This window comes from Saccopteryx leptura, chromosome 5, assembly GCF_036850995.1.
Source record: "Saccopteryx leptura isolate mSacLep1 chromosome 5, mSacLep1_pri_phased_curated, whole genome shotgun sequence".
In the NCBI taxonomy this organism is placed as follows: domain Eukaryota; kingdom Metazoa; phylum Chordata; class Mammalia; order Chiroptera; family Emballonuridae; genus Saccopteryx; species Saccopteryx leptura.
Window position 1 is genome coordinate 192,570,507 of NC_089507.1, and position 11,193 is coordinate 192,581,699.

The following is an 11,193-nucleotide window of genomic DNA, read 5'->3' on the forward strand; positions in this document are numbered from 1 at the left end:
GGGCAGGAGGATCAGATTCCTGGGAGGTGACAGTGCCACCTCCGCCTCACTGCGTCCATCAGCCCTCAGCCCTCACATCGGCCCGGGGCTGATTCCCTCCACTTCTCAGGCCTGGAAAGGCGGTGTAAGGTGAGATGAAGGTGGGGGAGGGCTGGAAGGAGGTTCCCGGCCTGGAAAGGGGCAGGTCCAGTGCCGGAGTGGGAGGAGGAGACAGGCAGTGAGGGTGTTGGCTAAAGACCACAGTGTGAGGAAGGAAGGAGGGACGGCAAGGACCGGGGTATCTCAGCCCTCTCAGTGGGTGGGGCTGCGGAGCGGGGGCATGTGGGAAACAGGCCTCTCTGGAATCCAGAGTTGAGCTGCTGTGTAAGTCGCTGGCTCTTGGGATCTGTAAGACAAGAGTGAAGTCCACAAAGGGGCATCCCGGAGAGCCGCAATCCGAAAGGACAGCTTCCGGTGAGTAAGACACGCTGCTGGGCGCACGGATTCCTGGCCCCCGTTTTCAGTGCCTGGACCCCAGAATCGCAAGAGGGAGGCCTTGGTGGTCGCTCAGAGACCGAGCGGTCAGCAGAGATAACGGGCTGGAATGCACATCTACAGAAATGAGGGGATATGAGAAGTAATGTCAAGGCCGAGGCTTGGTTGGAAGTAGCTTTGCCAATCCCAGATCAGCCCATGGCTGCCTGATCTACCCCTACCTGATCTCCCAGCTGCGCTGTGCAGTCCCGGGTACTCCAGACACTCCGCACCCTGTGACTTTCAGCCATCGCCCCTGGGCATGGCTGACCCGAGGACCCTTGGCTTTTAATGGGACCAGCGAGGGACCAGGAAAAGCTTAACTCCAGGTTCCCAAGCCTCACCGTTGTCTGGGGGCTCCTTCCTTCCCTGAAGGCAGTCCTGAGGGCCTTCCCAAGAAAAGACTCCAGACCTTATTTTACTTTTTTTCTTCCTTTCTTCTTCTTTAGCAAGAGAGAGAAAGATGGGCAATTTTTTTTTATTCATTTTAGAGAGGAGGGGGAGAGACACAGAGAGAGAGAGAGAGGAGAGACAGAGAGAGAGAAGGGGGGAGGAGCTGGAAGCATCAACTCCCATATGTGCCTTGACCAGGCAAGCCCAGGGTTTTGAACCGGCGACCTCAGCATTTCCAGGTCGACGCTTTATCCACTGCGCCACCACAGGTCAGAAGAGAGAGAAAGAGAGATGGATCGGAAGGGAAAGAGATGAAAAGCATCAACTCATAGTTGCAGCACCTTAGTTGTTCACTGATTGCTTTCTCATACGTGCCTTCACCAAGGGTGGAGGGCTCCAGCTGAGCCAGAGACCCCCTTGCTCAAGCCAGTGACCTTGGGCTCAAGCCAGAGACCATGGGGTCATGTTGATGATCCCACACTCAAGCCAGTGACCCTGCACTCAAGCCGGCTACCTTGGGATTTTGAACCTAGGACCCCAGCATCCTACGTCAATGCTCTATCCACTGTGCCACCACCAGTCAGGCCCCAGACTTTATTTTAAAACGTGGCCTGTAAGCCAGGTTCCATGCAAACTAGGACTCCCCCGAGGCTGGGCAGTTCTAAGGGGGAAGTGGGGCCAACTGAGTTTCGCTGGGACTGTCAATATCTTCTAGTACCCTCTTTATGTTTCAATGGGGCCACTTCCCTGAAGTCATTCTCTGGCTTGCTATTAAAGGCCAAGCTCCCTTCCCTCCTGAAGCGCGTGGGATGAAGACAAGTAAACAGAGGGGGTTTCTGGGAGGCTCAGGTCCAGATGAGACAGATAAGGGAGACCTTCTGCAGGCGGTCCCCTGTAGGTTAGCACCCACAGTCGTAGAGGAAGTTAGAGGGAAGGGCATCCCGGGGAGAAGGCAGAACAGGAGGTGCCACAGACACATGGGGAGACCGCGGGGAAAACCAGGCAGGGCGAAATCGCTGCACACCCAGTTCGCTGGAGAATGCCCAGGTCCTGCGCTCTTCCTCAAAGCCCAGTGGTGGTGGGCGGGGGGCACATTAACCTTTCGTTTGGGGGGGGGGGGTTCTTCTGGATTTAATGGGCTATCACGTTGTCCTCTCCCCAGCCACACGCCATGTGGTTGGCCTTGCTGCTGCTGCTGCTGCCCACAGCGCTGCGCCTGAGCCTGGCAGGACCTTCCCAGGAGAGGGCTCCTCTTTTCCGGCTCACTCAGCAGGGCCCCTGGGGAAGCGAGACCAGCAACGCCACTGTCTCCCCCTGTGAGGGGCTCTTCGTCACGGGGACCACCACCTTGACCCTGACGAACCGCAGTCTGGAGAGTCTGCCGGGCTGTCTACCCCGCGCGCTGCGCAGCCTCGACGGCAGCCACAACCTGCTGAGTGCCCTGAGCGGATCCGAGCTCCGCCACCTGCCGCAGCTGCAGGTGCTGACTTTGCACCACAACCGCATCGGCGCGCTGCGCTGGGATCCCGGCTGGCCCGCGGGGCTGCACACGCTGGACCTGAGCCACAACCAGCTGGCCTCACTGACACCGTGCGCCGGGGCGGCGCTGGGCAGCCTCCGCACGCTGCAGCTCGCCGGAAACCCGCTGCAGGCGCTGCCGCCGGGGGCCTTCACCTGCTTCCCCGCGCTGCGTGTGCTCAACCTTTCCGGCACCGCGCTGGGCAGCGGCGCCCAGGAGGACATCGCCGACGCCACCTTCGCGCCCCTGGCCGCCCTAGAGGTCCTGGACCTCAGTGGCACGCCCCTCAAGCAAGGTGAGTCCTGGGCGCCCTGGGTTTTCAGAGGCGGGCTGGGCAGGTGCTCCTGGGGCCGGCTTCTTCAAGGGGTGGTGACCCACGTCCCTCGCTCACAGTGCCGCTCAAAAATAACCCCGCCAGAGATTTCGTGAGCCGCGTGCACCCTATTCCAAGAGCCATACAAGGCTTGTAATTTCTTGAGTCCCAAGAGGTGGGAACTATTATCTTGGTTTTGCTATGAGGAAACCAGAGTCCAGAGAGGCGAATGAATGGCCCGAGGTCTCACAACTCATTATGTGGTGCCTCCAAATCCAAATACAAGCATTCTGGGTCCAGAGCCCAAACCTTAAGCCAAGCTGTTCTACTGCCTCTCAGCAGAAATGGGGTGTGCTAGTGGAATGGAGAAGTGGATGTATTGCTTGCCTTAGGGCTGATTAGCATTCAACAGGCAATTACAGGAAGCAGTTGAAGCTCAGGATGAATTCACAACTTTGAATTGGGTTAGCTAAAATTGTGTCTGCAAATAATACTCCCTCAAACAAGACACAGGAGGGAGGTGAGAATCCCAGTTTTCCTGTACTTGATGTGTTCAAGGTTGGTTTTATTATTATTATTGTTATTAATTATTATTATTCTTCTAGCAAGAAAGAGAGACAGACAGGGACAGACAGACAGGAAGGTAGAGATGAGAAGCATCAATTCTTCATTGCGGCACCTTAGTTGTTCATTGATTGCTTTTTCATATGTGCCTTGACTGGGGAACTACAGCAGAGCAAGTGACCCCTTGCTCAAGCCAGTGACCTTTGGGCTCAAGCCAGCAACCATGGGGTCATGTCTATGATCCCACGCTCAAGCCTGCGACCTTGGGGTTTTGAACCTGGGTCCTCTGCATCCCAGGTCGACGCTCTATCCACTGCACCACCGCCTGGTCAGGTGGTTTTTATTATTTTTTTAAAAAACAGTTCATGTGTCTATAATCACCTGTTCCACCATAGACAAAGAAAAAAAAAGCAAGACCCAGAAACAGAGGGGAAGGGACACATTCTCCATGTATTAGAAGAGCCTCAAAATTGGGTTTCTGGGCATCCTTTGGCCTTGCCTTTCTCTCCTCCAACCTTACCTTCCTCAAAAATTTCCCCATTCCGCCCTGGCTGGTTGGCTCAGTGGTAGAGCGTCAGCCTGGCGTGCAGAAGTCCCGGGTTCGATTCCCGGCCAGGGCACACAGGAGAAGCACCCATTTGCTTCTCCACCCCTCCCCCTCTCCTTTCTCTCTGTCTCTCTCTTCCCCTCCTGCAGCGGAGGCTCCACTGGAGCAAAGTTGCCCCGGGCGCTGGGGATGGCTCCTTGGCCTCTGCCCCAGGTGCTGGAGTGGCTCTGGTTGCAACAGAGCGACAACCGGGAGGGGCAGAGCATCGCCCCCTGGTGGGCAGAGCGTCGCCCCCTGGTGGGCGTGCCGGGTGGATCCCGGTCGGGCGCATGCGGGAGTCTGTCGGACTGTCTCTCCCCGTTTCCAGCTTCAGAAAAATACAAAGATAAAAAAAAAAAAATTCCCCATTCCAAGTAGTCATGGGAGTGAAGTTGGAATATTTCTGGGTGGAGTTTAACAAGATGGTAGGGCCACTGCAGAGCTGGAGACAGTGTCCTGGGTTCAAGTCCTAGCTCTGTCCTTTCCCAGCTGTGTGCTCTTGGACCAGCCATTCACCTCTCTGACCTCAGCCAGCTCAGGAAAAAGGAGGGACTGGGGTTTCTACTGAAACGGCCCATGCGTCTGAGATTCCTAAGGCTGCCGACTGTGCCTATGCTCAGCAATGACCTTCATGACCCACCTCGTCACTCTTGGTGTTTCCTCAATGCCCGGCCAGCCTCCTAGGTTGGAGTCGTCCTGGGTAATGGGCAGTGTCCCCTCTGTGTCTCAGTTCGGTCAGGGTGGACCAGAGACCTGCCCACGCTCACGTCCCTCTACCTGAGGAAGATGCCCAGACTGAGGAGCCTGGAGGGGGACATTTTCAAGACGACCCCTGACTTGCGACAGCTGGATTGTCAAGACTCTCCAGCACTCACCTCTGTCCAGACACACATCTTTCAAGATACTCCTCGCCTACAGCTCCTTCTGCTCCAGAAGTAAGTTTTTCTGAATCACGCACGTGACTGAATTCTGCCCGTGACACTATATTGACCAGGTGTGACTACATTATAGAGCACACCAGACTTTAATTTTCCTTCCGTGACTTCGTCAAGTCCTCCCTGGGGTTCTGTTCTGCCTCACCCTCTGGGTGGTATCCGGGGCAGGCCCCAGGTAGTCCATCCAGCCTGAAAACCAAGCAACTCAGCCCTGTCCAGAGTAATATGGACACCTCAGACTCGTGTGTGTATGTTTCCTTTAAGCCCAGATGAGAAATCTGCAGTGGGAAGAGGGGATGAGGGCACCAGGTTGTTCTCTGTTTCTCCATCCACCTGCTTCACCACGTGGCAAGTCAGCCCCTTTCTGGGGTCTAGGGAGGGAAGGTGAGGGTAGAAAGGTCCTACTTGCAGTCAGAACTCAGGGCTGGTGCCTTCTGTCTTGGTGATGTCCGACATGTCACTACATCCACCTTCCTTCCTGAGCTCTAATGGGAAGCCCAACATCCCTTTGAGGATGATCCCAGGCCACCTCCTTTTCTGAGAACCCACACCTGGGCCCTGGGAAGCAGGCTCCTTTGCCCCGTCATCACTCTCAGTGTAGTCACTTCTCATTTCCCTGCTGGCTGCAGTCCCAGCCAGAGTACTTCCCTTTGGGACTTGTCATGAGGGAAAGGAGATAGAGCATGTGGAGCACTTAGCTCTCAGTACCTGGCATGTGGTTCGTGGTCCGTAACATTAGTGCAGATGACGGTGGTCACAGTGGAGGTGATGGGAATAATGAAAGTGATGGTGCTGGTGGTAACAGTGATTGTGATGATATTGGGAATGTGGTATATTGATGATGATGATGGTAATGGTGATAATAATAATAATGGTCATGGTGCTATGTCGATAAGAGTAAAATCTCTGACTCATCCTCTTTCGAGCATCAGACTGACTCAACATTGTGTGTAAGGTATCGGATGTGGAGCCAAACTGCCTGGGTTCAAATTCTGACTCCACCCCTTACTAGCTGTTTGAGTTGGGGCAAGTTACTTAACACCTCTGCAGCTGTTTCCTCATCTGTGAAATGATGACAAAAAGGAAGTCCAAGGTGATTTAAGAATTTTGCCCAAAGTAATATCATCGAACCCCTAACAGAATGGTTTTCCCAGACAGCACTATGACTCTCTGGCAATAGTTGTGACCTGATTGTAAGAAGCCTGACTTAATTGATTGTCTGTGTATTTCAGCTGCAACTTGAGTTCCTTCCCTCCGTGGACCCTACATTCCTCCCAGGTCCTATCCATCAACCTCTTTGGCAACCCTCTCACTTGCAGCTGTGAGTTGTCCTGGCTCTTCATGGATGCAAAGAGGACTGTCCTAAGCAGGTAACACATTTGCAAAGCAGGTGACTGAGGAGTGAAGGTCAGCCTTTTGGAGTCGAAGTTCTCCCAGCTCATGTCTTGCTCACATAACCTGGCTGGACAGCTTGGCATTGTTAGGCAGGACGGCTATCCCCCATGTAGTCACGTTCAGGGACCCAGCCAGTGGCAGCTCTGCCTCCCTTCCAGGGAGCCAGAGGCAGAGAGAGCTTGGAGGAACACACATGGGAGGTTTTAATGGGCCAGACCAGGAAGCGGGGCTTATCTTTCCCACTCACATCCACGCTTCACTGCAAGTGAGGCTGGGAAATATAGTCTAGCTGTGTGCCCACTAGGAAAAAGAAATGGGCTAAGTGAACAGTGGCTTGTTTCTACCAAGGCAGAGTTATTATTGTCCCATCTTACAGATGAGTGGATTGGGGCCCAAGGAGGGGAGGTACTTGCTTAGATTCATGCAACTGCTCGGTGGAGGAGGCAGCATCAATCTTCCTCCAAAACTGCTCTTAAACACTGGGCTCCCCTAAGTCCTCCAAATGGAGCCAGGCTTTCTGTATCATTCAGTCCAAGGCCAGTGGGCTTACAGAGCTCTCGTGGGGCAGCCAGACATCCTACAAAGACTTCTCATTGGCTCTTAGCTGGAAGAGATATCTTTGCAGTGGGGAGCTGTGCCTAGGTATGCCACCAGAAAAGAATGGGGGCTGGGAACATTTCTGGTCTTGAGCACCCTCAAACCAGCTCCACCAGCTTCATTTGGGAGACATCCCCCATCCTATGGGGGTTCTTTTCTCACCTACCACCCAAGCCTGGAAACAAGTGGGGCTCAGTCTGGCCCCTTCTTACCTTCATGTTGACCCTAAAATAAGTACCCAGGTCCTTTGCCATAAAGGGTCTTATTTCATATTAATGAAGAGGTTAAGAGTGCAGGCTCTTCACACCACTTACTATTGGTCATTTGGCTGCATTGCTTAACCTCTCTGGGCCTCTACTTTCTCATCTGTACAATGGGGATAACAGTGCCCACCTCATAAGGCAGTGCAGATTAACTTCATTGATAAAATGCTAACAGTAGTCCCTGGAACATGGCAAGCACTCAGAAATAGCAGTATGAGTACTGTGACTAGTACTCATGGCCAGGAAGCAGTCAGGTGAGAACACAGACTCAGCACTGCCCTTCCCAGTGCCCGCCCAGCTGTAGGCTCTGCCATTTGCTGGCCATGCTACCTTGGGCAGTTAGTTCCTCTTTCTGAGCTGCCGTTTCCTCCCCTGCCTCGTGGGAGCCTCTTCCACAGGCTGCCCTGAAGGTCAGTGAGGTGATGCGTGTCCAGTGCATGGGGTACCTAGCAGGCGCACTGACAGGCTTAGTGGGAAGGACTGTCTGCACTGAGTCCTCAAAGGCCAGCACAGAGCGGCCTTGATGCCAAATCCCTTCTAACTGGTTGACCTCCCCTCCAGGGCTACAGACACGGTGTGCACACCAGCAGCAGGATCCCGTGGGGCCTTCTCTGCCCCTCTCGTGCTGTCCCAGCTGCCCAGTGCGTGCCACCAGGACCAAAGCACCCTCCTCCCTGATTCCAACCCACCTTCCTCTTTCCCCTCCACCCACGCACCATCTACACAGGGTCCCTTCACTCCGCAGAACACAGCCTCCTCCACTCAAACGGTGGCAGACCGACCAGGTGTCACCAAGGCCCCCTCCCACCCTGTGCGTCCCCAATCAGGAGCTGCATGGTCGCACAGCAGTGTCAGGCAGGGGGCCACTACCGTGTCCACATCAGGTCCCAGAAACGCCAGCGATCCACCCAGGACTGCAAGCACAGCGGGGACGGAGCACGGAGAACATGCTGCCCGGCTGGTCTTCGACCCTAATATCTCCGCTGCCTCCACCCCACCGGCCAGCACACAACTTGGTCACCTCCCTGCCTCCCGAAACCCACTGAGCACACCCCAGCCCGACTGGAAGACACAGGCCACGCTGCAGGCTCTCCTCCCAAGTTCCTCTGAGGATGGAATTCCTATCTTGCTTTTGGACGACTCCAGTGAGGAGGAGGAGGAGGGAGAGAAGCAGGAGGAGGGGGAAGGGGAGAAGCAGGAGATGGAAGCACCTCCCCAGGGGGTCCCCTGTGATTATCACCCCTGTAAGCACCTCCAGACCCCGTGCGCAGAGCTGCAGAGGCACTTGTGGTGCCTGTGCCCCGGCGTCAGCAGGGAAGACACCATCCCAGACCCTCCCAAGCTGCAGGGGGTGTCGGAGACCACCGACACCTCCGCGCTGGTCCGCTGGTGCGCCCCGAACTCCGTGGTGCGCGGCTACCAGATCCACTACTCACCCGAGGGCGGGCCGGGGAACCAGTCGGTGATAGGGGACATCTATGCCACCGCCCGGCAGCACCCCCTGTACGGGCTCTCGCCGGGCACCACATACCGCGTGTGCGTCCTGGCAGTCAACAGGGCAGGGCTGAGCCCGCCCCAGGCCGCTGGCCCTCGGGGACCGTGCGCCACCTTCACCACCAAACCCAGCTTCGTGCTCATCTTCGCTGGGCTGTGCGCCGCCAGCGGCCTGCTGCTCGTCAGCACCCTGCTGCTGTGCGTGTGCCTCTGCCGGCGGGTCCGGAGGCCACCCAGGCAGTGCTACAACACACACCTGGTGGCCTACAAGAACCCAGCCTTTGACCACCCGCTGAAGCTCCAGACTTTCAATTAGCCCAGCTTCTCCTCAGGTCGAAATCCAGCTGAAGAACTGCTGCCTGGACCCAGAAAAGAAGATACAGAGGGTCAAACACAACCCGGTTGGCTCTGGACTTCTCTGGTTGCCAAGAAGCCAAGCACTTCTCCAGGGCATAAGGAATTCTCCAAGCTGAGTTTTTCAGCCTAAGGAACTTCGCTTGTTCCTACTTCACTATGTGTTTCCAGAAATGTGATGGCCCACATCAAACCACTCCTGTTGGAAGTGGGTGTTCTTGTGTCTTGTTTTTTAATAGCAAGCAGTGCTCCTCAGTGTCCAGTAGAGTTACTGTATGTGGAAGTAGGAAAAGAAAAGAAATTCTGCAATCCAGCTTCTTGTACTTATTAGAAGTGACATCCTCAAGTCGTTTTAGGAAGTTGAGGGCATTATACTAAGTGGAATAAGTGCCCTCATGGTCAAGCTCTGGTGAGATGTGTTTGTTATTCAAAGAATCAACTCCAGTGGATTCTTAATCTGAGAACTGGGGAACGAAGGAGAAAAGCACTGGTTATTCCTGAGGACTTCTGAGTTTCTTAGTTTGCATTTCAGGATAGGGTAAAATGTGCTTCTAGCTTTATAGTTAAAACCACAGCCTTTTCAGTTCCTTTGCCCATTTTTAAATTGGGGTTTTTTTGTTGTTCTTGTTGAGTTTTATAGGTTCTTAATAAATTTTGGATATTGTCCCCTTATCAGATGTATCGTTCGTGAATATGTTCTCCCATTCAGTGGGTTGTCTTTTCATTTTGCTGATGGATTTCTTTGCTGTGCAAAATTTTTTAGTTTTATGTAGTCCCAATTGTTTAGTTCTTTTGTTTCTCTTGCCTGAGGTGATGTATCAGGAAAAATATTGCTAAGAGAAAGGTCCAAGATTTTATTGCCTTATGTTTTCTTCTAGGATTTTTATGGTTTTAAGTCTAACATTTAAGTCTTCAATCCATTTTGAGTTTATAACAGTGTATGGTGTAAGAAGGTAGTCTAGTTTCATTTTTTTACATGTATCTGTCCAATTTTCCCAACACTGTTTATTGAATAGGCTGTTTTTACACTACTGTATGTTCTTGTCTCCTCTGTCAAATATTGACCATTTATAGGTTTATTTCTGGGCTTTCTGTTCTGTTCCATTGATCTATATGTGTGCTTTTATGCCAGTACCATGATGCTTTTATTACTGTGGGAATTCAGATAGCTCTTCAAGATGGTGATCTTCCTTCAGATAAATATCCAGAAGTCAAATCTCCCTCTTCTTACAAGGACACTAGACATTAGATTAAGGCCGATCAATTCAATATGACCTCTTCCTACCTAACAAGATCACATCTGCAAAGACCCTATATCCAAGTAAGATCGCGGTCATGAGATCCAGGGGTTAGAATTTGGACGTATCTTCTTGGAAGATACAATTAAATCTACATCATTTATTCCTACTGTAAAAAAAAAAAAAATCAAGTTTGAGTCTTGTATTTTTTGGTTTCCAAAATGTGCGGCAGCCCAAAAGCCCCGCTGTGGTAATTGCACGTTCAAGTTTGACTGGGATCACTGACCTTGTACTACATATTTCTAGATATTTGGAGTTTTGAAAAAGCTCCCACAAATTCTAACATGTATCACTAAGTTCATCACATATGTAACCAAGAGAACTGGACTAAATGATTTAAAAGGTATCTACAAGCTCCTGACTAAAAATTGCAAAGTGAGCCTGACAAGGTGGTGGCACAGTAGATAGAGCATCATCAGCCTGGGACGCAGAGGACCCAGGTTCAAAACCCCAAGGTTGCTGACTTGAGCACACACTCAGCAGCTTGTGCACAGGCTCAGCATCATAGACATGACCCCATGGTCACTGGCTTGAGCCCAAGGCCACTAGTTTGGGCAAGGGGTCACTGACTCGGCTGTAGCCTCCCCGGGTCAAGGCACACGAGAAAGCAGTCAATGAACAATTTAAGGTGCCGCAACAAAGAATTGATGCTTCTCATCTCTCTCTCTTGCTGTCTGTCCCTGTCTGTCTCTCTCTCACTAAAATAAATAAAATTGCAAAGCAAAATCCAAAAATGTGACTACTTAGCAGTCTTCAGAGATGCACTATCCCATCGCCTTTTTAAGCTATCAAGATTGGGGCCCAGAATGAACTGCTGCCATGCTGAGTCTGTACTCATGAATATGCATTCAAACATGCCTAATACAACTCCAATGTTTTGAGGTTTTTTTTGTATTTTTCTGAAGTTGGAAACGGGGAGGCAGTCAGACAGACTCCCACATGCATCCGACTGGGATCCACCCAGCATGC

At 52.5% G+C, this 11,193-nt stretch overlaps 1 protein-coding gene across 1 annotated transcript; it reads left to right on the top strand.

The window, feature by feature from the left end:
* Positions 1 to 265: 265 nt before the first annotated feature.
* On the top strand, positions 266 to 10,939 carry LRRN4 (leucine rich repeat neuronal 4). Its single transcript, XM_066387211.1, has 5 exons — positions 266 to 453; positions 2,069 to 2,720; positions 4,619 to 4,823; positions 6,056 to 6,193; positions 7,640 to 10,939. Exons 2-5 carry the CDS (start codon positions 2,078 to 2,080, stop codon positions 8,886 to 8,888), a joined length of 2,235 nt encoding a protein of 744 aa, XP_066243308.1. The 5' UTR covers positions 266 to 453; positions 2,069 to 2,077; the 3' UTR covers positions 8,889 to 10,939.
* The last annotated feature ends 254 nt before the right edge of the window (positions 10,940 to 11,193 follow it).

Bases quoted from the DNA above. Each gene is read 5' to 3' on its own strand.
- LRRN4 (XM_066387211.1), top strand. From the start codon at position 2,078: ATGTGGTTGGCCTTGCTGCTGCTGCTGCTGCCCACAGCGCTGCGCCTG. The intron at 2,721-4,618 runs GTGAGTCCTGGG...TCTGTGTCTCAG, and splicing joins TGGCACGCCCCTCAAGCAAG to TTCGGTCAGGGTGGACCAGA. The intron at 6,194-7,639 runs GTAACACATTTG...CCTCCCCTCCAG, and splicing joins AAGAGGACTGTCCTAAGCAG to GGCTACAGACACGGTGTGCA.